Below are 26,505 nucleotides of genomic sequence, written 5' to 3' on the forward strand. Positions count from 1 at the left end.
GGCGGAAAATGAGACGCCGAATGTTTCCTTTTGACTCTTGCCTTTGGACCTCGGAGTGAGAGACTCTTAACGCCCGGATTGATGGAGTGACGCACAGATTTAGGACCCTGCGGAGCTTTCCCCCCCCGTCTCCTGTCACTCGCTCAGGCACGCCGAGGGCAGCCTTCGTGGGGTCCTTGTGGCCAGCCAACATGGCTGCCTCCGCGGTGAAGGCTGCGCGAGGGTGGTCGGTCCTGGCGCTGGGCCTGCGGAGGGCTGTCCCGCGGCTTCCAGGGTGAGAGGGCGGCAGGAAGCTGGGGTGCCGCTTGGGACTTCACGGAGAGACCTGCAGGGAAGGAAAGGGCTATAGGCAGAACGCGCAGGAACCTGGAGAGAACCTGGGGGCCAGGATACCTCGGTCCAAGCCTCTGAATTGGCTGCGTGACTTCGAGCCAGTGTGAAGGCTTAGCGATTGTCCCCAGCCCAATGGGGTTCTGAGTCGAAGCTGAAAGCGCGGTCTTAACCGAAGAGCTCAGAGCTGGGATTTTCGGGGGGCGGGGGGCGAGATGCTTAGGCGGGGCGCCTATCCTGAGGTTCAGGAACCTCGCCTTACCGTTGGCACTTGACGAGGAGGAGACTTTCCTGGCCTGTTTGCGGGGAGGCCCACCCACCTCTTAGGACAAGAGCCAGAATTATTGCGTTCAGGTTTGCCTAGCGGTCTCCGTGCCGCTCTCACTCGTCGGCGGGTTGGCAAACAGGCCCATTGTTAAGTCAAACCTTTTCACTTGTGGAGTCAGCTTTTGCCGGCCTCTTCCTCTTCCCTCCTCTCAGGCTAACCCAGGTGAGGTGGAGCCGCTATGGTCCTGAATACAGGGATCCACAGATTGACAAGGAGTATTACCGCAAGGCCTTGGCCGAGCTGACTGAGGAGGAGAAGTATGAACAGGAACTCAGGAAGACTCAGCTTATCAAAGCTGCCCCAGCAGCGAAAACAAGCTCTGTGTTTGAAGACCCCGTGATCAGGTTAGATGGAAGCAAACACTTTTGTTCCACGGACTGGGACTGTACCAGGGAGGGTCTACAGTAAGGATTGTGATAGAGCCTGGGAAATCTAAACAGTTTGTTTTTCTCCTTGAAGTAAATTCACCAACATGATGATGAAAGGAGGAAACAGAGTACTGGCCAGATCCCTCATGACGCAGGTAACACATCTCTCCTGTCTCCTTGCTTACGTCTTTGTACGTGGCTCTTTCAGTTTAGCTTAAAAAAAGAACAGCTTCGGGGCGCCTGGGTGGCTCAGTTGGTTAAGCGACTGCCTTCGGCTCAGGTCATGATCCTGGAGTCCCTGGATCGAGTCCCGCATCGGGCTCCCTGCTCAGCAAGGAGCCTGCTTCTCCCTCTGACCCTCCCCCCTCTCATGTGCTCTCTCTCTCTCATTCTCTCTGTCTCAAATAAATAAATAAAAAATCTTTAAAAAAAAAAAAAAAAAAAAAAAAAAGAACAGCTTCGTATACCTGCCATTAGAATTACCTTCCCTGTATGGGGTGCCTGGGTGGTTAAGCGTCCAACTCTTGATCTCACCCCAGGTCTTGGTCTCAGGGTCATGAATTCGAGCGCCATGTCGGGCTCCACGCTGGGCATGGAGCCTACTTAAAACAAAAAAAAATTACCTTCCCTGGGCGCCTGGGTGGCTCAGTCAGTCAAGTGTCTGCTTCCGGCTCAGGTCATGATCCCAGGGTCCTGGGATTGAGCCCCGCACTGGGCTCCCTGCTCAGCGGGGAGTCTGCTTCTCCCTCTGCCTCTGTCCCTCCACTCATGCTCACTCGCACTGTCTCAAATAAAATTTTTTGGAAGAAAAAAAAAATGACCCCGTGTATATGGGTGGAGGTGGCGGCTGTAATGAAGTCCTACAGGAGTCAGCAACCACCATGCACTCCCCCAATCACAAATCTCCGTCTACTGCCCTAGTCCTCCTCCAGGAAAGAGGAGGCATTTAAGAACTTTGCCTTAGAGGTGCCGAGAGAGGGGCCACACTGTTGTAGAAGAACAGGATGACAGAGGAGGAGAGGGCAAGGTATTAGCTCAGCTGGGGATAAACCCTTTAGGGAGCCTGGGGCAGCATCTTCCAGTGTATCCCTTTGCAGACTCTGGAAGCTGTGAAAAGGAAGCAGTTTGAGAAGTACCATGCTGCTTCTGCCGAGGAACAAGCAACCATCGAGCGCAACCCCTACACCATCTTCCACCAAGCACTGAAAAACTGTGAGCCTGTGATAGGGCTGGTGCCCATTCTCAGAGGCGGCCATTTCTACCAGGTGAGCCCGGAAAGTGGGGCTCCCCACCCATGGAACAAGCTGGTGGTGGTGGGTTGGGGAGCACTTAGGAGTGGGAAGGCCCAGAGTTGGGCCAAGATTGATAGTTTTATCGGGAGCAGGTTCTGTCCACGATGTTGTGTCGTAAGTTGTCAGCTTCTCGTGGTGAGGGACTGTGTATCACTCATCTTTGTACACCAGCGTCTAGAGTAGCACTTGACCCATAACTGGTGTTTCGTTGCCATTTCTTGAACTGAACGAGGTTCTGTCCTAGCATTTAATTCTGTGTTATTGCCATAAGCCAGTGTTCTCGGCTTCTGATTTTTAATGTAAACTTCATAAGGGTGGAGACTTGTTAATGTCTGTATGCCTAGGGTCTGGCGTGTCCCTAGGTACCTGGCATATAGTGGCGGTCTAGCAAATGATTGTGGACAAGAGGGTCTTGTTTTTAGGCACCCCTGATCTGAGTTGGCTAAGTCACCCCAGCTTGATGGGGCTTTTCCCAGTTGATGCTCATATCAACCTGGCTGAGCTTCCATTTAGAAGTGAGAGAGGTCTCTGCCTAATGAGCTTTTGCTCAATGAATGCCTCTATGTCTGCTACACTGAGGGCACCCAGGGGTGAGGGGGCCTCAAAGAGGAGAAGCCAGGCCCCTCAGGAGTGTTGTCACAGCTGGCCCACAGGGAACCTGTGGCTACTCCTTAGAGCTCAGGGCAGGAGGAGGCTGCCGCCCCGACAAGGTCTTGGACTAACTTGCCCGGGGTCTTGTCCCGTCCAGGTCCCTGTGCCACTTCCCGACCGGCGTCGTCGCTTCTTGGCCATGAAGTGGATGATTACTGAGTGCCGGGAGAAGAAGCACCGGCGGATGCTGATGCCGGAGAAGTTATCACATGAGCTGCTGGAGGCTTTTCACAACCAAGGCCCTGTGATCAAGAAGAAGCATGACATGCACAAGACGGCGGAGGCCAACCGTGCCCTGGCTCACTACCGCTGGTGGTAGAGGGAGGCTGGCGGCTCTCTGCTGCCGGATCGTGGGAGCCACTGTCACAGCGAAAAACCCTTGTGGGTTAGTAGTTCCTTTTTAAGGGGGGGAGCAACGTATTTATTGCTTGTTAGTCCTTTCTTTGGGGGCTAGAACTTGCTTTTCCTGTCCCATCTCCTTTAAAGAGGAAACGTATCAATTTGGCTTTCCCCCAGGAACTTAGGGTCCATCCAGCCTCTCTTCCTCAATTTGGGGTAGAACTTTGGGGGAGGATATGAAAGGAAGCAGTTTTAATATTGGAAAAGGTTTATTAGAAAATTCTCGCCCTGAACTGGTGTCGCATGTGAGGTGGTACTGCCATTTACTAAAACCGACTGGAAATATGTTTGTTTCCGAAGTGGTCTTTGTATAAAATGTATAAAAAGCAGTTTCTGGTGTGCCCTGTGCTGTGCCCCTCAAGATCCCAAAGTACCCCACCAGTAGCTATGGGGACGGGGGAGCCGAGGCCCCAGGATGGCTGTCGCCCCAGCGGTTACACAGTGCACTGGGTGTTAGAGGCTGCCTTTCTCTGCCTGGCCCAGGCTGGAGGTGCTGGGGGCGAGGTCGATGGGATGGTGTGGGCAGCTCTGTTTGGTGTCTTCCCCGGTCCCTGAGGTCCCTGAATCCGGGAGGGAAGGTGCTCAGGGCAGGACCACTGCGTAAGTGGGAAACCTCTCAGGAGCTGGTGAGGGTCTGGAAGGGATGGTCTTTGGGAGGGGCAGGGAGTTGGGCAGGTGACAGGCCGGTGCTGCTGGTGACGCCGCGTGAGCCGGAGGCCTAGTCGGAGACCTCGCTGTAGTAATACTTGTGGGCAGCCGGGGTCGTCTTCCAGCCGGCTGCCCGAAATTCGATGATCTCCAGCAGCAGCAGCTGGGCCAGGGAGCTGAGGCCACTTGGGAGCAGGAAGCCGTCCCGGATCAGGACAAAGAGCTCATCCATGCGCTGTCGGTTCATCTTCTCCAGCTGCTCCCCCACGCGGTGCAGCTGCAGCACCAGGCAGTCCACCTGCAGGGGGCAGTTGGAGGTGACCCCGGGGCACACAGAGCAGCCATTCAGGGAGCTCGAGCGGCAAGCTCGCTCGGCCCCACACACTTGTTTCCTCTTGACCCGCTCACAGCACCTGGTGGGTGTTCACCACATCTTAGGTGAAAGGAGACAAGTTCAGGACTTGCCATAGGTCTTGCCGGCCAGGCTGGATGCAGGGCCTGTCTCCAAGCTGCCGCGTAACCCCACCTTCCTCCCCCTCCCGCACCCGGCCTGACCCTGTTTCTGGGCCATGTGTAGCCACAGCTGGGTTCCTATCACAGGTTGGCTTTCCTACTGGGAAGAAAGCCTCTGAGCCTGTAGGTCTTGGCTGCTCTCTGTTCTGAATAAATTCCAAGCCTGGCAGCTTGTCCTGCTCACCAGGCTCCTGCCCTGCGAAGTGATGCTCTCGGATGCTCTTCATGGACAGTGTGCTGGTGTTCTGAGCTGAGCCAGGGACCACCCACCTCCACAGTTGTCTGAACCGGGGTCACCCACCTCCTCCTCCTTGCTCAGACTGTCAGGCTGGGCCAGCCGGAAGAGGCAGTCGTAGACGGGGTTCACGAGGGCCATCATGGGCATGTTGTTCACCTGTGGGGGGACAGCGGGGGCCAGAGCACTGAGTGGCTGAAGGAGACAGGCTGTCTCTGCCGCCCAGGGTGGCTACCGGGGCCTCACCCTCAGGTAGTCAAAGATGTTGCAGATAAAGGTGACATAGCAGACCCAGCCCTGCAGGGACCGGGCTCGCAGCTGCTCCCGAGCCTGGTACTCCTGCTGCAGCCGGTTGAGGAGTCCCCGTCGGAAGACACTCTGGCCTGCTTGTTTGCTCTCAGCCTGTGAGCCAGGGAAAGGATGGTGAGCCGGGGGCGGTGCCATGGCGACCCCCACTCAAGCTTTGGTGGCTGAGGACCCTCCTGTCTGACTCTCCACCTCTGCCCTGCTGGCCAGGCCTCCTGCCCTTTGCCACGGCCTTTCCCAAAGTGTCTCCCCGCTTCTCTACCAGTCCCAGCCCACCTGAATGATGGCATAGCACATGCGTCCTGCTTCTTTGCTGAACACACAGTCCTGCAGAGAATGGTCCACAATCACATTGGCCACCTTTTCCAAGTCCACGGCACCTGGATCTAGGGTAGAGATTGGGGAGTCTAGAGCTGCTGAGTTAGCACATTTGTTTCCATTTGCTTCTAAGGATTTGAGATGTTTCTACAAAAGAGCACTCCCGTGATACACTTATGTTTTAAAAGACCAGAAAATAACCAGGAGAAGTAGCCCTACATCAGAGCAGCTCCACTGGGCGACTGATGGCCAGGACAGGTGGCCGTTAGAGACTAGTCAAAGAATGCTAGTTTTTTAGGGCACATGTTTCTTGGCACTAGGTTGCAGAAGGAGCACTGAATAACGATGTATTTGACAGCAATTTCACAGAAGAAAGTGTTCTTACAATACACACACATGAACACCTGACAAGGCGGGCCAGGCAGGGCCTCCCCAACAGGCTTAGCTTGGCATGTGATGGGCATTACTAATTGTTAGCTGAGTCGAACTTCTGAGTGCTGCGGAAGGCACTGATCCAGGACAATGACTGCATCTTCTCTGCCAAGCAGAATGCTCCATCCTCTGTCCCAAGTCAGCCCTCTCTGCACATGCAAGACCACCTGCTGTGGCAGTACAGAAGCCAGGGCCAATGCAAGGGCTCTGGAGACGATTCTCTGTGCTCCACCCCGCTCTCATGGGTACTTTAAAAAATGGCTTTACTGCCCGAGAGGTGACTCTATGATTCATACTTTCAATTATTGGCCTAAATGTAACTTGTCCTCCAGTCCAAGAGCGATGTTGCTTTTATTCTCAGAAAGCAAAGGGACAGGGTTGGGCATTCCCTGGCTAAGGCTCAGGCCTCCAGGCCTGTCCCCTAGGCCCCTTCTCTGCAGCTCAGGAGGGCTCCCATGCTCACCTTTGAGTGCTGTCTTCAGCAGCTGCTGAGTCTCCGCATCAAAAGACTGAATTTTATACTCCTCTCTACCAGGATCCCCCATGACCATTCAGCCCCGGCAGCTCTTTACTGAGGTGGGACTAATGACAGCACCTGGGGAGGAGGAGAGGCGAAGAGAGAGGCCTCAGGTGTGCAGCGTGGGGTCAGGGTTTCTAGTCCTGCAGGCCCCGGCCAGGGCTGGCCAGCGCTCGGACAGGTGCTCCCAGCCAGTCCATTGCCTTGGGTGGTTGGCTGAGGGCCCAGCAAGCTTGGCTTCTGGTGGAGACTGGGCACCAGCCAGGCACCTGCTGCTCAGTTTAGGAACCCTTGTAGCTTCTGGGATTACACGGGAGTAGAGACGTAAAGGTGAACGTGCCGACCGTCCAGTCTCCATAGTAGGCAGGGATATTCTCCATTGATACTAAGGTTGGGGTGCGATGAGCTGCACTGGGGGTGTAGACAGGGGCATATCAGACACTTGCCGGCAACTGCCTATGTAAACCGGCCTGGAAGCTGCTGGCCCAGCACGACTTCGGGCGAGTGACAGGGCTGGGGGCTCCGGAGAAGTCTGTCCCAGCAGGGTTCCAATCCCCTGGCCCCGATCCCTCCCTCGGCTTTAGTCAGAGTCCTTCTAAGTCCCAAAACCCGCCCCCCCCCAACCTCTGGCCTGGCCTGTGTGGGCGGGTGCGGGGCCCGAACTGCTCCTGTCCAGGCCAACTTCTCCCCGGGACGGACTGGTTAAACTGGCCTCCCGAGCGGCAGAAACCCGGCCTTGCCCACTCAGACTCCTCTAATTCCTGAGCTCCATTCTGGAGCCTTTCCCTTAAAGAAGAGGGGAGCCGGATGACACGTCTCCCAGAGGCAGCCCCTGCTGGAGTCCCCTCTCCGGACGCCGAGCCCCCCCCCGGTCAAAGGACGACCTCGGGGAATCTCCAGAACCGGGCAGCTTCCCCAAGCCCGGAATGCCCTTCCGGGCGGGGCAGGGGAGCCGTCCCGGGTCCCGCGGGCTGGAGAGGCGGTGCGGTGCCCTGCGAGCGCCGGGACCCACCTGCCGGGCCGGCACCGCGCCCGCGTGCCTGGAGGCCGCTCGGCGGGCATGGTGCTCGCGGCCCCCGTCCGCCGCGCTGCAGAGCTGGAGCGACCCGCCGGGCCTCGCCGCCGCTTAGGTCATTTCCGAGCGCGGCGCCGGGGCGGGGCCAGCGTGGAGGGGCGGGGCCGTCTCGCCGGCGCCACCTGCCGGAGTCCCGGCGACGCTCTCCTCGCCGCGCGGGCTCCCGAGGTCCGTGGCGGTCGCGCCGGACCTTCCTCGGCCCGAAGCCCTCGGTCGCCAGCGGTGGCGGCCCCGTCCCGCTCTCACGCCCGGGGCTCGGGTTAAAACGGGATCCAAAGAGGAGACTGGGTGGGGCCGCGCGGCGTGGCTGGAGGGACGGGAACGCATAGGTGGCGGCCGCCTGCCCCCCACTCCTACCCCCCGCCACGCGAGAGAAGGCCGGGGGGCCTGTAAGGGCTGGATCAACCCCCTCTACCCCCTCTCCTACTCCAAGTACAAACGGTACTGGTAAAATAAGTTGAAAATCAATGGGCCAGCTCAAGAATAAGGACCCCCCGCCCCCCGCCAGCCTGCCACCGCGAGATGCCGGGAGTGACAAGTTGGGCAAGCCCCTGACTTGGTCGTGGCTGCGGCTGGGGAAGAGGCGCGGGCCCAGCAGCTGAGGGCCTTTCCTGACGCCGGCCCTGGGCTGCAGGAGGGCAGCCAGAAGGGGCTGGAAAGGCGCCTCTTCCGGTCGCACAGTCAAATGTCCATGGCGGTTTCCTGTTGCCAGAGTAGTTCTTCTGTCAAAAGGGCTGGCCAAAGTGGTCACCAGCAAATGGATGAGAAAGAGCAGCTGCAGCAAAATAATGAGTAGGAGAGATGAAGAGAACAAAGTTTACTTTATTCCACTAAAGTGGAGTTTCTTAAAAAATACATTCAGGCAGCTTTCCTGCAGCCCCAAGCCCAGTGCCCCAAACTCTGTGGGTGTTGGAGCACCCCCCTACCCACAGCCTGGATGTTCATAACCCGCAGCCGGGAGTAGGGAAGCTTCAGGATTCAGGGTCCCAGACACGTCACAAAGCCCCAGGCCAGAGCCAAAACCACTCTGATGACGGAAGGGGTCCAAGGGCCGTGACACCCACACAGGCCTGCTCCCCGCCCCTGCTCTCCCTCCTCCTCAGTGGGTGCAGAGGCTGGAGCCAGAGCCCAGACTGAGGGCTGGGTGAAGTCCTGCAAGGGGCTCTGCGGCTCCTCCATTCTGGCTCCCCTGAAGGGTCGGGGGCAGAACTGGGTGGAAAGGGTGGTGATTGTGTTCTGTCGATTTCCTGGTCTCACCCCCTTACTGCAGGTTCTCCTCTGTGCCCAGACGAGTAGCTGTTGTGAGTTCTTGTGCTGACAAGCCCGACACCACTGCCCTCAGCAGGCTGGCTGCCCGACCCTTTCCTTCTCCCACCCCCTTCATGAGGCTGCTTCAGAGCTGTGGCCCTCCTGGGGTGACAGAGGATACACGCAGCACCACGCTGATCATGGAGGGGGACGCTGAGCGGGCAGCTGATGCCAACAGGCCCAGCTGTAAGGCTCCCGCCCCCACCCCCCGGAAGAGGAGTGACCCCAGGCAGACTGGGGGAAAAGGCCGCCACCTTTACCCACAGCTCCTCCCCATCAGCACAGCCCCCACTTCTTGTGGGCCGCCGGGATCTGTTTTCCCCAGAGGCCCTCTAGCCACACTCTGTCCCACCCAGGGGAGAGAACAGCCTGAGCAGAACTTCACAGACAGGGGGACCTGGGCATGGGGGGCGGGGGCTATAAAGTGACTAATTCTTCCCCTCAGAACCAGAAGCAAAGCTGCATGAGGGATGCAAGTATTGAGAAAAATGGAATCTGAGGAAGCCAAGGGTTCCCTCCCTCATACCCTATGAGGAGGGACGTGATGTGGAAGGGAAGATGGAGTGAAATAAGGAATGTGCTTGTAGCTTCGGTGTGCGTTAAATTAGCTGGTGGGAGTAAGAGCGCACACGAGAGGACCAGGCCCCCGCGAAGGGCCCAATCCCAGCCCTCAGGCTCCAGCCGTGGCCCCCCACCCCCAGAGCCCGGACAGTTCTGGGCAGAAGGTGCTGAGAAGCGCAGGGGGGTCGCTGCCGCCCTTCCTGCGAGCCAGGACCACACAGAGAAAGCACCTCAAGCTCCTTCTGACCGACATGGCTGCGTCCCCACAGGCCAAGCCCTGCATCCCCCCGAGAAGGCCCCTACCCTTCTAGTGATGCCAGAGCCGCCCGGCAGGCAGGGAGCGGGCAGCAGCTCTCGGTGCAGCAGGAGATGGTAGGGGAGTCTGCCTTCCTTCCGGAGGCCGCCCTTCCTGCCCTGAGGGCTAGCTGTCCGCCTTCTTCATGGGGTGGAAGAAGCTACAGAAGAGCTCATACCAGAAGAACACGAAGCCGGTGGAGAGGGCAGCCTTCAGCAGGCTCGGGGACAGGCCCTTGAAGAGGCCCGTGGGGCCTTCATCCTGCAGCACCTGCTGGGCACAATCGAGGAGGCCCCTGTAGCTGCGAACCTGGGCAGAGGAAGAGATTAACACTCGGATGCTGGCTCTTTCTTCCGTCAGCCCAGCACCTGGCACATCACAGCTCCCAGTCAACACTGGCTGGACGAGCAACAAAGGCAAAAAGGACAGAGCAGTTAACCTTTTCTTTCTCTTCCAAGTGGACTAATAATTCAGACTGAACAGAGGCCGTGCCTGGAAATCAGCACTGGACAGAGCGCCTACCGACTGGGCCTCTTAAGGGCCCTTTCCCCAGCCCGCCTGGCCCGCCTGGGGCAGCGGATCTGAATCTGGCCCTTATTCGCTTGGGCCTCTAGTCCGGCCTTCGCAGTTTGCCACACGCCGCCGCCAGACTCGCGTCCCCAAGACCCAACTCCCCTCAGCCCCGCTCTCTCCACATCTCCACTAACTCCCCGTTGTGATGACAATGACATTATAAAGAGTCAAGGGGCGCCTGGCTGGCTCGGCTGGTGGAGTGTGGGACTCTTGATCTCGGGGTTGTGAGTTCAAGTCCCACATTGGGCGTAGAGCTTACTTTAAAAAAAAAAAAAAAAAAAAAGGAAAAGGAAAAAGAAAAAGAGAAAAAAAAAGATCAAATCCAAGCTCCACAGCCTGGTGTTCTTCCCTCCCTGATCTGCCCTCACCCTCCACTGGTCCTCCCAGCAAACTGGCCACAAAATCTGTTAGGAACAAGGCTCTCTCCTCTGTCCTGGGCTCTCAGCAACTCTCCCTGTGCAAATTCAAACCATTCCTTCAGGACAAGTTCGTAAGTGGAAAAAGGAGGTTATAAAATCTTGTATTCCACCCTGTGTTAAAACATACACGTATATGTTTATGCAAAGAAACAAAACTACAACCAATGGTTCTGCCTGATTATCTCTGCGGGGGGTGGTGTTGGGAGTTACATGTCAGTTTTATCTTTTTGTCTCCAGGACTTCTCTGAATTCCCTACAAAGATGGATTACAACTAACTCAATACTTTCCCCTCCCCCAAGTAAGGAGTGCTCCCTCCCTTCTGTCTCCAGTTGCAGGCCACTCTTTTCTGACATCTGTCGGGCATGTTTCTTCCTGCGCTGACGTCCCAGGTTCCCAGATTCCAGAGGGGAAAGTGCTGGAGTTACTCCCCCCTTGCTCCACCCCTAGCCCACCACTGGATGGTGCCCCCAAAGCAGCAGGTGAAAATCCAGTTTGCAAAATCCAAGCCGACTAGGAATGACTATTAACATTACAAAATCACCTACAATGGGGGCTTCTGTGAATGACAAAGCTTCTAGTGCCTTTAAAATATAATTTAGGGACCCCTGGGTGGCTCAGTTGGTTAAGCGGCTGCCTTCGGCTCGGGTCATGATCCCAGGATCCTGCTCAGCGGGGAACCTGCTTCTCCCTCTGCCTGCTGCTCCCCCTGCTTGTACTCTCACTCTCTCTCTAGCAAATAAATAAATAAAATCTTTAAAAAATTAAAAAAAAAAAAATATATATATATAATTTAGTTGATCAGATTTCATTCACCCCTCTCCAGGAACCCCTACAGAATAAAGCAAACAACCGCATGCACCAGTGGGAGTCTCCTCGGGGTTCTTTAGTATTTTGGGGACCTATCTCTTCTTAAGACTTATTTGAGAAAGAGAGAGCATGCACTGAAGCTCGAGAGCAGGGGAGGAGCACAGGGAGAGGGACAAGCAGCCTCTACACCAAGCACAAAGCCCAATGTAGGGCTTGACCCACGACCCCGATTTCACGACCTGAGCCCAAACCAGGAGTCAGACGCTCAACCAACTGCACCAAGCAGGCGCCCTGGGGACCTTTCTTATATGATTATATTCTTTGTCCCAAACTGAACTGAACACTTTTCTTTTTTTTTACTTGAAGTAGGCTCCACACCCAGCATGGACCCAACACAGGGCTGGAACTCACGACCCCGAGATCAAGACCTGAGCTGAGATCAAGAGTCAGACGCTTAACCTACTGAGCCCCCCAGGCGCCCTGAACTGAACACTTTTTAAGCGCAAACACTGAACCCTCCTTCGCCTGGATCATCCCACAGTGTCCAACATGCACAGGGCTGTGTGTGGCTTTCCTATGTGTTTGGGGATCCCCAGGGACGGGCTGTGGGGGCTAATGCTGACCAATGGGAGGGTGAGGGGCAAGGCTCGGAGCTCTCTGCAGGGGGACAGCTCACCTGGCCAAAGGTGACTCGGGCCCGCTCAAACCCTCCGACCTGCAGCCGTTTCTTGAAGAGGTCCAGGGGGTATGTGAGGGTCTTGCTGAGGACTCCAGCTCCGCTGCCACAGAGCAGGTTTCTGAGGTTCTCTGAACCAAGTGGGATTGAGGGGGGAAATGAGGAAAGTGCAATCGGGGGAAGACAAGCCTCCACCGTAAAACTAAGACCCACCAGCACCCTGAATCTCCGAGGAGAACCACACACGCCACTCTGGGTCGAATGGCAGTAAGGAGGGAATGGAAGGAGGAGCTTGCAGGCTCTGCGGTGTGACTCGGTTCAAGGCCTGGGAGGAGAATCAATGTTGACAGTGCCACTGCTGGGGTGGCAAGGGCTGAAAGGGTCTGCCAGCTGCTGGCTTGGTCGGTTGGTTCGCAGTGCGACAGAGCAGGGTTCAGAGAACGGGGATGTCCTAGCCTCTGACAGAAGGCCTTAGCTCCTACAAGGATTAGAAAGAGATGCTCTGGCTTGGGGGAGGGGGACAGTGGAAACCCGGATTCTCTTCGTGTAAGGGCTTCTCACCGTTCTTCCTTCCCTCGGCGGGCAGGACCCACTTGTGCATGTGCTTCAAGGCGCTGTAAAAGGAGAACTGGAAGCCAGCGTAGGGGAAGATGGCGATCAAGGTGGGGTTCAAGCCTTTGTAGAAAACCAAGGGGCCTTCAGTCCGGTACATGGTCACCACGGCGTCTCGCAGGGTTTTATACACCTGGACGGCACACGGGAAGCTCAAGTGAGTGCGCGGGGCGGTCTGGCCCTGGATCGCAGCCCATCACGTGCACCTCCCCTCGGCCAAAATCCCAGCTGCCAGGAGCATGACTTCTCCTGCCAAGGGCACAAAGAAAATGCTGGACAAAAATCCTACGGCGGGGTTTTGCAGCAACTCCCCTTCTAGCTATTTACAAGACCAGTATGTCTGCACAAGTGCACGAGAGTACATGTCCGAGGACAGTTGCCACCGTGTCCTGCGGGACAGCAAAGACGCAGCGTCCACCCTTGGGTGACTGGTTACATACATGATGACACACCCGTTCCGGACACAGAGCAGCTGTGGAAAGAGCATCGCGCCATCTACACAACGGATCGGGACTAATCCCCCAAACACAGAGCTGAATGAGCACAGTGAGAGGCTGAAGAGCGGGTTTAGTGCTTGTGGAGGAACAAACCATGAAGGGATTTACTACCCCCCCCCCCCCCCCCCCGTCCCCAGGGATACATGAGAAATGAGGAAGGGCGAGCGTGACCTCCATGGAGGGAAAGCCGGGGCAGGGGAAGAGGGAGATTTACTCTTACCATTTTACGCTATTTGGATTTTTTGCCAGGTGCATATATTTAACCTTTTGTAACCTATCATCAGGCGATCTCCATGCAGGCAGACCACCGGGCATTGGTTTTTCTTAGTACCCTTCCCTTCGACGCATTCTTTGCAGTGGGCGCGGCGAGGTACCGCAATGACAGGGCGGCTGGGGGAGGCACCCTGCACCGAGAAGAGAGGACGCTGGCTACCTCCTCGCCTCTTGGCTCCCGGACGCTGGCAGCCACACTGAAGGATTTCACCCTGGGGACCTCCAAGAAAGGGCTAGGACTCGGAGAAAGGCCACTGGGCCACAAGCCCCCCACGCACCCACAGTCCCACTCTGCTTCCCTGTGCCCCCTTTAACACCAGGCTGGCAGCCGAGGGTCACCAGACATCTGAGGAAAGCCTTCATAAAAAATGGAGACCAGGGGTGCCTGGGTGGCTCAGTCGTTGAGCGTCTGCCTTCGGCTCGGGTCGTGGTCCCAGGGTCCTGGGATCGAGCCCCGCATCGGGCATTCCCTGCTCCGCGGGAAGCCTGCTTCTCCCTCTCCCACTCCCCCTGCTTGTGTTCCTGCTCTTGCTATCTCTCTCTCTCTGTCAAATAAATAAATAAAATCTTTAAAAAAATAAAATAAATAAAATAAAATAAAAAAGAGGTAAGATTCAGAGAACAAGACAAACTCTTGTTTTGAGGGAAAAAATCTTTGTGAGTTTGGGTTAGGCAGATTTCCTTTTTTTTTTTTTTTCAAGATTGTATTTATTTATCTGAGAGACAGAGAGAGAGAGTAAGAGTGGGAGGGAGAGAGAATCTGAAGCAGACTCCACGCTGAGCACAGAGCCCCGTGCGGGGCTCAATCCCATGACTGCGAGATCATGACCTGATGCAATACCAACAGTTGGACACTTAACCCACTGAGCCACCCAGGCGCCCTTAAGCAAAGATTTCTTGGATAAAATACCAAAAGCAAAATGCATAAAAGAACAAATTGATAAATTAGGACTTTTTTGGGGCACCTGGGTGGCTCAGTCGGTGAAGCATCTGCCTCCGGCTCAGGTCATGAACCCAGATTCCTGGAATCGAGCCCCGCGTCGGGCTCCCTGCTCAGCGGGGAGCCTGCTTCTCCCTCTGCCTCTGCTGCTCCCCCTGCTTGTGCTCTCTCTCTGACAAATAAATAAAATCTTAAAAAAAGAAAATTAAAAACATCTGTTCTTCAAAAAACAGACTATAAGGACGTGAAGACAGCCACAGCCATGGACTCAGAAAAAATGTGTAAAACAAAAACAACAAACCACCAAAATGGGAAAACAATTTGAACAGATTGCTTCAGCAAAGAAGGTACACAGAGGGCAAATAAGCACATGAAAATACATTCAACATCTCTGTGGTAAAATCACGATGAGATACCACTATTCACATCTAGTAGAGTGGCTAAAATTTAAAAGAATAAAATAAAAATAGGGGCGCCTGGGTGGCTGAGTCAGTTAAGCGCCCAACTCTTGGTTTCGGCTCAGGTCATGACTTCAGGGTCATGAGACTGAGCCTTCCATCAGGCTCCATGCTCAGCGGGGAGTCTGCTTGGGATTCTTTCCCTCTGCCCCTCCTCCTGCTCACAGGCACACTCGTTCTCTCTCTCTCTCAAATAAATAAATAAACCTTTAGAAAAGAATAAAATTGTTGGTGGAACTAGAGGGTATTATACTAAGCGAAATAAGTCAGTCAGAGAAAGACAATTATCATATGATTTCACTCATATGTGGAATTTGAGAAACAAGGCAGAGGACCATAGGGGAAGAGGGGAAAAAAAAATGAAGACGAAACCAGAGAGGGAGGCAAACCATAAGAGACTCTTAATCATAGGAAACAAACTGAGGGTTGCTGGAGGGGAGAGGGGTGGAGGGATGGGGTAACTGGGTGATGGACGTTGGGGAGGGTATGTGCTGTAATGAGCACTGGGTATTATATAAGACTGATGAACCACAGACCTGTTTGCCTGAGACAAATAATACATTATATGTTAATTAATTGAATTTAAATTAAAATAAAAATTGAAATAAAAAAAATTTTAAAAAGAATCAAATAAAACCAAAAACCAGATAATACGAAGTATTGTGAGGATAAGGAACAACTGGAAATGCTGGTGGGAATGCAAAACGGCACAGCCATGTAGGAAGCAGGTTGGCTTTTCCTCAAAATTAAACATTTTCACCGTACAACTCAGCAACCCCATGCCTAGGTATTCACCCAAGAGAAACAAAACGTTCACACAATAATCTGTATGTGAATGTTTGTAGTGGTTTTAGTCATAATCACCAAAAAACTGGAGAACAACCGTGACATCTCCCAACTAACAAATCATGGTAGGGCCACACGACAGAATACTATGCAGCAAGAAAAAGGAACCAACCACTCACACATGCGGCATGGATGAATCTCAAATGCAGACTCCAAGTGAAGGGTGCCTACTTAAACAACTACGTAAGACCTAATTCCCTGTATCTGACATTCTGAAAAAGGCAGAAGACAGACCAGTGGTTAACAGAGGCTGGCAATGGAGAGGGACTGACTATAAAGGGGCAGGAGGACATTTGGGGGTGATGGAACTTTTGTTTTATATCTTGATTATAGTAGTGGTTATGTGCATTCATCAAAACTCAGAGGGGTGGGGCGCCTGGGTGGCTCAGTCGTTAAGCGTCTGCCTTCGGCTCAGGTCGTGATCGCAGGGTCCTGCGATCGAGCCCCGCATCAGGCTCCCTGCTCAGCGGGAAGCCTGCTTCTCCCTCTGCCACTCCCCCTGCTTGTGTTCCCTCTCTCGCTGTGTCTCTCTCTTCAAATAAATAAATAAAATCTTAAAAAAAAAAAACAAAAAACTCAGAGGGGTGCCTGGGTGGCTCAGTTGGTTAAGCAACTGCCTTCAGCCCAGGTCATGATCCTGGAGTCCCAGGATCGAGTCCCGCATCGGGCTCCCTGCTCAGCGGGGAGTCTGCTTTTCCCTCTGACTCCCTACCCCGTGTTATCTCATTCTCGTTCTCTCAAATAAATTAAAAAAAAAAAAAAAAGTGTCTGACTTGGGCTTGGGTCATGATCTCGGGGCCCCGGGATGGAGCTCCATGTCGGGCTCCATGCTTAGCAGGGCCCGCTTGTCCCTCTGTCCCTTCCCCCACCCCCTCGACCCCACTCGTGTTCTCTCTCAAATAAATAAATTAAATTAAATCTTAAAAAAAAGTCAGAGGGGCACCTGCATGGCTCAGTCGTTGAGCGTCTGCCTTTGGCTCGAGTCATGATCCCAGGGTCCTGGGATCGAGCCCCACATCGGGCTCCCTGATCAGCGGGAAGCCTGCTTCTCCCTCTCCCACTCGCCCTGCTTGTGTTCCCTCTCTCACTGTGTCTCTGTCAAATAAATGAATAAAATCTTTAAGGAAAAAAATTAGTTCCAGAAGTTTAAAAAAAAAAAAAGTCAGAGAGGTGTATACTAAAGAGTGAATTTTAATGTGTATGTAAGTGATGTTTCATTAAATTAGACTAAAGCAAACCAAAAAAGTGCTCTTCGGAATTAACATACATTAGCAAGCATTTTTAAAATTCAATAGAGGGCCCCAAATGATAAAAGCAAGGAAACCTCCCAGAAAGTAGGACAGAAAGAGAGAGAGCTAAACAATAGTAGAGAAAAGATAAGTCAACCAGAGGATAGACCCAGGATGTCTAATACCCAACTGACATGAATTACAGAAAGAAAAGAAAAAAATGGAAAATAGCAATTGTGAATAAATCATTCATGACCATTTTCTAGGCATGAGGAACAGGAGTATTCAGACTAAAGGGTCCAGGCAGAAGTGCCCATCACAATGAATGAAAGAGACACAGACCAGTGCACATCACTGGTAAATCTCTAGAATGCCAGGAATCAAGAAGGAATCCTGAAAGTTCCCAAGGCAGGAGGGGGTCATAGTTTCATATAAAGGATCATTAATTGGAGTGGTTCTGGACTTCTCTACAGCAACACTGAGAGCTACCTAGAATTCTATACCCAAATCATGAGTCAAGTGTAAGTAGGCATTTTCTATCAAGGCTTCTCTAAAGAAGCTGTTATCTCTGGAAATCTCCACCAAAATGAGGGATTAATCAAGAAAAAGAAGACACAGGACCCAACAAGAGAATTCCTAACAGAACAGCTGGTAACAGTCCTAGAGCAAAGAGTCCATAATGATGCCAGAGGGTGAAGGCTGCTAGAGCTGGGGGCTCCAGGAGAGGCTCCCTAATAACATGGGACTGATGACCACAGGCTGACCCTATCAAGACTGTTTGAGGGTAACTTTTTTTTTTTTAAAGATTTATTTGAGAGAGAGAGAAAGGGAGAGAGAACGAGTATGAGGATGGGCAGAGGGAGAGAGAGAGAGAGAAGGAGGCTCCCCACAGAGCAGGGAGCCCGATGTGGGGCTAGATCCTAAAACCCAGAGATCATGACCTGAGCCAAAGGCAGACGCTTAACGGTCTGAGCCACCCAGGCGCCCCGAGGGTAACTTTGTGATAAGCATGCGAAAAGCTGTTAAATAAAATACAAGGCAATCACTAATTTCAGGTAAGACAAAGATAGAAAATGTAATCATAATGTATTTCAAGGCTCAGCAGTAACATTTACATAATCATAACAGCATAGACACCCAGTATTGATTTAGCCAAAATCTATAAACCAGTCATACTGAAATCAGAGGAAGTGCAAGCACACGTGAGAGTTATGGTAGAAGAGGTAAACTCTCATCTTCCACAGTAGCTATTGATAGCTAATGTCTACAATTTAAAAATTAGAAAGAAAAAGAAAGAGAGAGAACTAGTAGTATAAGCATGTTACTAAGAATTAGGAAGTAAATAATAGAAGAAAGAGCCACCAGTATTAAAAGTGCCTGGGTGGCTCAGTTGGTTAAGCAGCTGCCTTCGGCTCAGGTCATGATCTCAGGGTCCTGGGGTCAAGCCCCACATCGGGCTCCCTGCTCAGCGGGGTTTGCACTCCCCCTCTGTGCACGTTCTCTCTCTCTCTCTCAAATAAATAAAATCTTAAAAAAAAAAAAAATCTTAAAAAAAAAAGTGGTTGCCTCTGGGGACTGGAATCGGGGTGGGTGTTAAGTGTTTCTTTGTTATAATTCATGCAGAACCACATGTCTTTTTAACTTTTATACACCTTATAGATCACTCATTAAAAATCACTTTAAAGATTTTATTTATTTATTTAGAGACATAGAGAGAGCGCACACAAGCAGGGGGAGGGACAGAGGGAAAGGGAGAAAGAATCTCAAGCAGCCTCCATTCTGAGGAACCCCGATGCAGGGCTTGATGTCACGACCCTGAGATCATGACCTGAGCCTAAACCAAGAGTTGGATGCTCAACCAACTGAGCCACCAGGCACCCCTAATTAAGAAACATTTTAAAGATTTTTATTTATTTATTTGAGACAGAGACAGCAACAGAGATAGTGAGAGAGAGAGCACAAGTGGGGAGGAGAGAGGGAAGCATGCTCCTGCAAAGCAGGGAGCCCCGATGCGGGGCTTGATCCCAGGACGCCGGGATCATGACCTAAGCTGAAGGCAGACGCTTAACCGACTGAGCCACAGAGGCGCCCCTAAGAAACATTTTAAAGGTGAGGACTGACACCATGGTTGCTACTGATCTACGAAAGGTGGAGGGTCTACAGCTTTTAAACAGATCTCTTTCACTCACTTTTACACACAGACGATTTCCTGATTATTCCAGAATCTAAAATCCCTATCTCAGTCGTCTAAGCCAGAGAGATAATACGTTATTCTCTTTTCTCTTATACCTTTCCTTCTCACAGACCTCTTTTTAAAATTTATTATTGAAGTAGAATTGACATACAGTATTATATTAGTTTCAAATATACCTTCTCATAGATTTTTTTTTTTTCACTAAGGGCTGGGAAGTCATAGAAGAGGACTCCAGCAGCCCAGAGCAGAGAAGCTGATGGAGCACCACCACTCATTTTTTTTTTCATCCCAGCAGCCACCATGTTGCTGAAAGCTGTCTGTCTTCTCCAACTACAAACACCCTTCCCCCCCATCTCTCTGCTCAGTGCCCAGGGCCCCTCATCTCATTTCACCACCAGGAGAAAACTCTATTTCCCATTGAAGTGCCATACAGAAGGATCTAGCTCTCATGCCCCATTCGTTTGCTTGCAGACTGTTCCCAGGACACTCTGCCCTTTCTAAACCAAAAAAGCCATCAGGATGTCTCCTAAACAAAAGGGCTCCACCAGCCCAGGATCTCCACCCCAGGCAACTGAACTGAACTGAAACCACAGTTATTCTAAAGCACATCAAATTCTTAAGCAGTGTCATTCCCCACAAAAATACCCTAAAGCAGAAGGGAGACAGAAAAATTACTCTTTCTTGGTTGAGCGCGCACACACACACACACACACACACACACACACACACACACACACAGCTATTCTTATGTATGTCCAGGAAACAAAGATTATGGTGCAGAGGTCTATTTCAGGATTTAATCCCTCCCTTTCACTCAGTAAGTTCTTCCTGGAATCTGACTCAACTATCCCATTTCCTCTATCCATTCTTTGTGGAAACCAAAAACACTCTCACAACAACCCAGAAATATGATCTCCAGTCTCACTCTCCCGGATGCCTTTACTGTCCACCTACTGTCCATTACTTGTTCTGTTTCCCACCCGTAGGTTCCGCCTCCCTCGTGAGGCTGCGAGCACCTGGCATGGTGCTCAGCACAGTCACGGGTCTTACAGATGGACCGACGGAGGGGATGCAGACCGCAGCACGCCTGGGGGTTTTGTTCCCTCTAAAGAAAAGAGCCCCAACTCGTGGAACACCTTCTGTTACGCGGGCACCCCTTCTCTGGCCCGGCCACTCACCTTGGGCTCACCCTGAGCGGCAAAGCGAGTGCGCAGCACGTCCACGGGGTGCACGGCCAGGGTGGCAGCGCTGGCGGACAGGCCTCCACACACAAAGTGCACTGAGAAGTCGCGGGCATCGTACGTGGTGGCTTTGTGCACCAGCTCGGTCAGCAGTTCAAACGACAGAAACTACAAGAGCACGTGACAAAGTAATTGACAAACACCCCCCCAAATACACCACCACGACCCAGGTGGGGCCCGGTTCTATGGACGAGGGAATACTCTCCCTGAGCAGTCACAGAATATAATGAACATATAACTTTGTGCAAAGAGCAGACGGCATTTTATACTCTATTTGAGTAGAGCCAAATACCCAGAGGGTTAAGAAAATAGAGGGGAGGGGCGCCTGAGTGGCTCAGTCTGTTAAGCATCTGCCTTCAGCTCAGGTCATGATCCCGGGGTCCTGGGATCGAGCCCCACGTCGGGCTCCCTGCTCAGTGGAGAGTCTGCTTCTCCTTCTCCCTCTGCCTGCCTCTCTGCCTACTTGTGTTCTCTATCTGTCAAATAAATAAATAAAATCTTAAAAAATAATAATAATAAAATAAAATAGAGGGGAAAATTCTTATATCAGAAAGCTGTACTCAGGGGCGCCTGGGCGGCTCAGGCAGTTAAGCACCTGCCTTTGGCTCAGGTCATGATCCCAGGGTGCTGGGATCGAGTCCCGCATTGGGCTCCCTGCTCGGCGGGAAGCCTGCTTCTCCCTCACCCTGCTGCTCCCCCTGCTTGTGCTGTCTGTCAACCGAATAAATAAAATCTAAGAGGGAAGGGAGGGACGGAGGGAGGGAGAGAGAGAGACAGAGAGAGAGAGAGAGAGAAAGAAAAGAAAAGAAAAGAAAAGTTAAGTTCTACTCATTAGCTGCGCGTCCCCGGAGCCGGGAGGGGAGAGCCGCTGTGGTTCGGTGCGGGCCCCCCTCCAGGACAGCGGTGACAGCAGTGTTTCACAGACACTCTCTCGGGACAATTCCACGTGTTCCGTACTGTACGGTACAAAGCCCCCGACGCGGAGCTCTTCTGCGGGCAGCTCGAGACAGCTGGGCGTCCTGCGAGCACGCGGTGGCCGCGGAGGGCTGGCCGCACAGGCAGGTCAACCCATGAGCGCCTGACCCGAGCCATCGCCGGGCTGTCACAGGACAGGCAGGCAGGGGCTACTCCGGCTCCAGCCGTCCGGGTGGGAATCCTGACCCTGCCGGCTTTCGAGCTGGTGCCTTTGGCTGGCTCATTACCTAGGCTCTCTGCCTCGTCTTGTCGGTAACACGGGAGCGACAACAGAGCCTCCGCCGGGGGACCGCGGTGAGGGAACACACGCCAGGTGCCTGATGCGGGGCCCGGCTCACCACGAGCACCGCACCCCGGCCGGCAAGTGCCGCGGCGCCGGCGTCCACACCACCCACCAGGAAACCAAGTGGTGCCGGGGCGCCGGGGGGCTCAGTCGGTTCTGCGTCCGACTCTTGGTTGGAGCTCAGGTCATGATCTTGGGATCGTGGCATCGAACCCTGAGTCGGGCTCCGTGCTCAGCGGGGAGTCTGCTTGTCCCTCTCCCTTTGCTCTTCCCCCTGCTTTCGCACAGGCTCTCTCGCTCGCTCTCAAATAAATAAATAAATAAAATCTTCAAAAAAAAAAAAAAAGGAGAAATCAACTGGCGCTGAGCGGCATGAACATGCGAACCAAAGTTAAGGAGCCTGCATTCTCATCCTGGTCCCACCTCCTCCAGGCTGTGTGGCCTTTGGCAGCTCATTTCCCCTTCTCTGTGACCCACGAAACACCTGTTCTACCTTCCTCACAACATTGCTGGGAGTTCAGAGGAAGTACAGATGTGAAAATGCTATTCTGAAAAATGAAAGCATTTGTATCACCGTTTGCCAAGCCCACTGGGGGCATGACGTCAGGACAGTCTCCTCGGGACAACATCTAATTAATATTCAGTTGGGGCTAAGTCCCCGCGGTGGGGGGACGCGTGGAAGGGAATGCCCATATGGTACAGCGTGGTCTAACTCTGTCTTCATTTTCAGACTTCGAACTTCATGTAGTTCCCCAGTTAAGACGAGTAGAAGTGTGGTGACCATCTCCCACGGGCCCCACCTTCCCTGTGTTCCCCCGTTGAGCAACACAAACCCAGAGCCCTGGCCCATTCCCCTGCCATCTACCTGGACAGCTCCATAGCCTATAGAGAGAAGCTGCGCTGGGACGTGTCCTTTCCAGAATGCTGTGGGGCCTTCTTCCTGCAAAATCTGTCTCCCAGCCTGTAGGATCCCATGGTATTTTGCAGCGGGGTCGCTGCGAGACAAGCGCTCAATCTGAAGCTAGGAATCAAAATCGAAAAGGTCAGGACAACAGGGACAGGTGTGGGGTGAGAAGAAAAAATTTTGGAAAATGTAACAAGGGCAGCAAAGCGCTTCTCCTTGACAAAACTCCAAGATCTGGAAACTACTTTAACAAGAAAGAGAGAACTTGTCCTCCAGCCCATTACATGGGGAAAAAAGGGGGAAAGGGCACCTGGAAACGGATCTTGATGACATCCAAGGGGCTGATCATCACCCGAGTGACAAGTCCAGACACAGACCCAGCCACAGCCACCTCAAAACTGGAGATATTCCTGCCATCAGCTTTGGGATCATAGCCAACCATCCCTGCCTCTGGCCCATACAACGTCCATTAGTTTCAATCTAAAAGGAAGAGACATGGAGTTAACACCAGAGCAAGTTCTTAGGGTCTCTGCTCACAACCACCTCCTCAGAGCAGCCCTCCCTGACCACCCCATCTAAAACAGCACCCACATCCCCTTTTATCCCCTTGCCCTGCTTTATTCTTCTGCATAGCATTAATATACTGGACATTTACTCTGGACATCTGTTTCTTGCCACTTTCCCCCACTAGAATGCGAACTTGTGAAAACACGGCCTTGCTCTCATTTGCCCATCCCTTTATTTCCAGTGCCTGGAACAGAGCCCAGCGTGGTGAGTGCTCACATTTGTTGACTGAATGAACCAACAGCCTTGGTAGGAAATCGTTCACTTCCAGAGATCAGCTTGCTTTCCAAGACACCTGGTTTTATGGCAAACTCCTGCCTGAGGTAAAGTCCCAGTGTGGGAGCAGAGCCCACTGCAGCTGAGCACCGAGGGCGACGTCCGACATGCAGGCTCCAGGAGCACTCCATGGGATTCCCCAACAAGCCCACATGATCCAAAGGAAGAACCCAGCAACTCCTGGGCCCTCCTGCATCCCCTCCCCACTGTTTGCACACCTCAGGCCCAGCTGCAGCCATGGAGCTGTGCTATGCTTTGAAACGATGTTCCCTGGCCCACCTGATCCCCACCGACCTCTTCAACCACTTCAACTACGGTGGGCTCTGCTCCTGACCAGTTCCTAGAAAACACTGCTTGAGGTCCTATCTGCCAACCTTAATTCTGCACCTACTATTCCCCATGTCTGAAATGCAGGGGCTCTCCCTCCCCCCCAACTCACCACCCCCCCACCCCATATATCCCACTCACTCTTCCCCAGGCTAGCCCCTCCCATGCACCAGGGCTCAGCTAAAGAGCACCTCCCCTCCAGGGGTCATCCTTATGTCCTCTCTAGCATTCACAGCACTTGCTCCTGGTTGGGAACCACTGTTCTAGAGAAACACTACCATGGATGTGTAAAATGTCATGGATTATGTCACTGTTTGTAAAACTGGATTATCACACAAATGCTTATCAATAGAGGGATGGATAAATACACTAAGTCACATCCAAGCAATGGAATCCTATGCAGCCATTAAAAAGAACAAGCCAGAGCGATACACACACTTGAAAAGATGTCCACAATACACTGAAACGTGGGAAAAATGTTTCAGGAACAGTATGTCTAGTATAACCCCATTTTTGCACAAGAAAAACAGCAATATCTATATACACTCCATACGGTAGTAGAAAGCATAGGGGAAAAGTCTGTTATCAGCACACACACCGACAAGTTGGTAAAATTACCTCTGGGGAAAGGGTTGGCAACTAAAGCACCCCAAAACAACTAAAACTAAATATAAAATGATTTTAGAAGGGGCTGCAGAGTTAACCTAGTTCTTGGATACCAATAGTAACAGGAAAGTCATTGCCCACACAGGGCCAAGTTCCACCCCACCACCGATTCTTTTTTCCTCTGGAATTCTGTCTGCACCACTCCCTCCGCCCCAAACTCACTTTCTGAGAGTACAAAAGTAGTGCTCCAAGCCATCCTTAAAATTAACAAGGCACTTCTACATGGCTATACCAGCAAAGTATTCTAAAATCACAGCGCCTGGGTGGCTGAGCAGCAGACTCTCCGACTCCCGCTCAGGTCATGATCTCAGGGTCGTAAGATCGAGCCCCACAACGGGCTCTGTGCTCGTGGAGGAGTCTGCTTGAGATTCTCTCTCTCCCTCTGCCCCTCCCCCTCCTGCTCGCATGCGAACTCTCTCTCTCCCTCTTAATAAATAAACAAGATCTTAAAAAAAAAAAAAGTCTCATGGTATGAAACCTCCCCACCCCTGCCAGGAATGTGCCCATTTCTCGGCAGCTTCCTCCTCCACACTCTCAAAGGAGGACACCCAGCCTTTTCCGTCGACTTCTCTGTGACATTAAGTCAAGCTGCTTCTCTCCAGGCACTTGTGAGAAGCAGCTTAACCATGGGGCAGGTGATTGAGAGGCAAAGCCTCTCCAGAAGCCACCCAGGAACAGCTGAGGTCACACTGAGCAGGGTGGGTGCCCTGCCATCAGGGAGGGAATGAGGCGTTTCTATAAATAAGCAGATCTGCCTAGCTGGACATATCAATAGGCCTGAGTTCAAGTTCTGCCTCTCCCTAATACCCTGGGAGGCTTATTTAACCTGGGTTCCTCTCTCTCTTCTGGAAAATGGGAATGATGTCTGCCTTACCTGGCCCAGACTGCTGGGATGATCATGCAAGACACCATACGTGGCAAGCTTTGTAAAAAAGGTAAAAGTCTAATATACATGAAAGGGCTGGTTAAATATAGTTCCATAGTTACCTTACTTCTTCCACTTGTTCTAATTTCCTTCTTGTACCAGTAAGCCTTGTAGTAACCTAAAGAGACAAAATAAAAATGAAGTATGACTGTATATGCATGATATACAGAACATCTAGAGATGGGGACCCTGGAGTGAGTAGCAGGGTGGGCGGGGTGTGGGAGGGAGTTTGCCTACGCCATCCCCCTTCTCTTACTGCGGAAACCCTTGGCGTTGGGCTACGAGCGGTGAGCTCGCGTGCCCGTGTGCCCATGTGTTCAGCTGGGGGTCCCCGCAGACGTCCCACACACGTGTCCAGCTGTGCCTCGGGGCGTTTTCCCCCCAAGTCCGAGAAGACGCCCGCGAAGCAGGCACCCACGTGTATGGGTGTCCCGAATGTGTGCGAGCTTTTGCGCCCTGCGTCCCTGAAGATGCTTCTCAGGTCAGGCGTGACACGTGCGCGTACAGACCCTGCCCCCACGTGAGTACCGGCGCATGTGTGCGACCCCAGTCCCCGAGCGCACGGCGAGGAAGAAGGTAGAGGTCACTCACCCGGCACGAAGGGCGCGGCCCGACTCCGCGCGGGCTTCTCTTCCTACCTCCTCATGCACCAGCAAAACTAATTGCGCCCGGCAGTAACTGACGGGCTCCCGGACCAATCACCCTGCAGCTTCCGACAGGGGCTGGACCAATAGTTGTATAGTCATAGATGGGCAACACCTCTTGCAAGGCGTCACTGGGTAATGTAGTCCACCGCTACTAAGGCTGTCCCCGTGGTAGGCGCAGAGCCTTCTGGGAGATGTAGTCTCACTGCGGGCGCGTGCGCGAATGTTATTCACGCGTCGGAGGGTGGCGCGTACCGAAGTAGGGCTGTGGCCCTTGGGAGGTCGCAGCGCTAAGTGGCGTGTGGCTTCTGTCCTCCTTCGAGCGGAGGGAAGGTTGGGTGCGGTGAATTTGATCTGCTTTCCTCAAAACCCTCGTAGTCCCAGAACCCGGATAATCTAAACTTGGGAAAGATGGCGGGACGTTTAGCTAAAGCCTGGAGGACTTGGGAGAGAGAGTAGATGGGTTTTTGGGAAACCAGGAAGAGGACGGCAAAAATGTAGTTTTGTTTCCCCCTAGGGTTTATTATGCATAATTTCTCATAAAAATAATACAAAAATACATTACAGACGCTACAGAAAATGTAGAAACGAAGGGGGAA

At 52.8% G+C, this 26,505-nt stretch overlaps 3 protein-coding genes across 5 annotated transcripts; 1 reads left to right on the top strand and 2 right to left on the bottom strand.

Annotated features, from left to right (window-relative positions):
• Positions 1-140: 140 nt before the first annotated feature.
• MRPS7 (mitochondrial ribosomal protein S7) lies at positions 141-3,653 on the top strand. Its single transcript, XM_036088707.2, has 5 exons — positions 141-274; positions 811-1,002; positions 1,118-1,181; positions 2,124-2,291; positions 3,067-3,653. Exons 1-5 carry the CDS (start codon positions 192-194, stop codon positions 3,286-3,288), a joined length of 729 nt encoding a protein of 242 aa, XP_035944600.1. The 5' UTR covers positions 141-191; the 3' UTR covers positions 3,289-3,653.
• MIF4GD (MIF4G domain containing) lies at positions 3,559-6,415 on the bottom strand. Of its 2 annotated transcripts, XM_036088709.2 has the most exons (5): positions 6,284-6,415; positions 5,347-5,456; positions 5,011-5,166; positions 4,831-4,923; positions 3,559-4,314 (listed from the first exon to the last, which is right to left on the bottom strand). In XM_036088709.2, exons 1-5 carry the CDS (start codon positions 6,369-6,371, stop codon positions 4,087-4,089), a joined length of 675 nt encoding a protein of 224 aa, XP_035944602.1. In that variant the 5' UTR covers positions 6,372-6,415; the 3' UTR covers positions 3,559-4,086. The 2 variants fall into 2 exon arrangements, with proteins under 2 accessions (XP_035944602.1, XP_035944603.1); XM_036088710.2 differs by lacking the exon at positions 5,011-5,166.
• A 1,649-nt stretch (positions 6,416-8,064) lies between these two features.
• Positions 8,065-25,965, bottom strand: SLC25A19 (solute carrier family 25 member 19). Of its 2 annotated transcripts, none has more exons than XM_036088704.2 (9): positions 25,854-25,965; positions 25,325-25,380; positions 22,815-22,984; positions 22,466-22,621; positions 20,280-20,450; positions 12,614-12,797; positions 12,053-12,183; positions 9,585-9,885; positions 8,065-8,187 (listed from the first exon to the last, which is right to left on the bottom strand). In XM_036088704.2, the coding sequence occupies exons 3-8, from the start codon at positions 22,944-22,946 to the stop codon at positions 9,703-9,705; spliced, it is 957 nt and encodes a 318-aa protein (XP_035944597.1). In that variant the 5' UTR covers positions 22,947-22,984; positions 25,325-25,380; positions 25,854-25,965; the 3' UTR covers positions 8,065-8,187; positions 9,585-9,702. The 2 variants fall into 2 exon arrangements, with proteins under 2 accessions (XP_035944597.1, XP_077922189.1); XM_078066063.1 differs by lacking the exon at positions 8,065-8,187 and adding an exon at positions 20,938-21,075 and having other exon boundaries at positions 8,215-9,885.
• Positions 25,966-26,505: the final 540 nt, after the last annotated feature.

Source organism: Halichoerus grypus, chromosome 2, assembly GCF_964656455.1.
Source record: "Halichoerus grypus chromosome 2, mHalGry1.hap1.1, whole genome shotgun sequence".
In the NCBI taxonomy this organism is placed as follows: Eukaryota; Metazoa; Chordata; class Mammalia; order Carnivora; family Phocidae; genus Halichoerus; species Halichoerus grypus.

Bases quoted from the DNA above. Each gene is read 5' to 3' on its own strand.
- MRPS7 (XM_036088707.2), top strand. From the start codon at position 192: ATGGCTGCCTCCGCGGTGAAGGCTGCGCGAGGGTGGTCGGTCCTGGCG. The intron at 275-810 runs GTGAGAGGGCGG...CCCTCCTCTCAG, and splicing joins GCTGTCCCGCGGCTTCCAGG to GCTAACCCAGGTGAGGTGGA. The intron at 2,292-3,066 runs GTGAGCCCGGAA...TGTCCCGTCCAG, and splicing joins GAGGCGGCCATTTCTACCAG to GTCCCTGTGCCACTTCCCGA.
- MIF4GD (XM_036088709.2), bottom strand. From the start codon at position 6,371: ATGGTCATGGGGGATCCTGGTAGAGAGGAGTATAAAATTCAGTCTTTT. The intron at 5,167-5,346 runs GTGGGCTGGGAC...CCTGGCTCACAG, and splicing joins TGTGCTATGCCATCATTCAG to GCTGAGAGCAAACAAGCAGG. The intron at 4,924-5,010 runs GTGAGGCCCCGG...GTCCCCCCACAG, and splicing joins ACATCTTTGACTACCTGAGG to GTGAACAACATGCCCATGAT.
- SLC25A19 (XM_078066063.1), bottom strand. From the start codon at position 22,946: ATGGTTGGCTATGATCCCAAAGCTGATGGCAGGAATATCTCCAGTTTT. The intron at 20,451-20,937 runs GTGCTTAACTGC...GTGCTCTTGTAG, and splicing joins ATGACCTGAGCCAAAGGCAG to TTTCTGTCGTTTGAACTGCT. The intron at 12,798-20,279 runs GTGAGTGGCCGG...TGTGCCGTCCAG, and splicing joins CCGCTCAGGGTGAGCCCAAG to GTGTATAAAACCCTGCGAGA.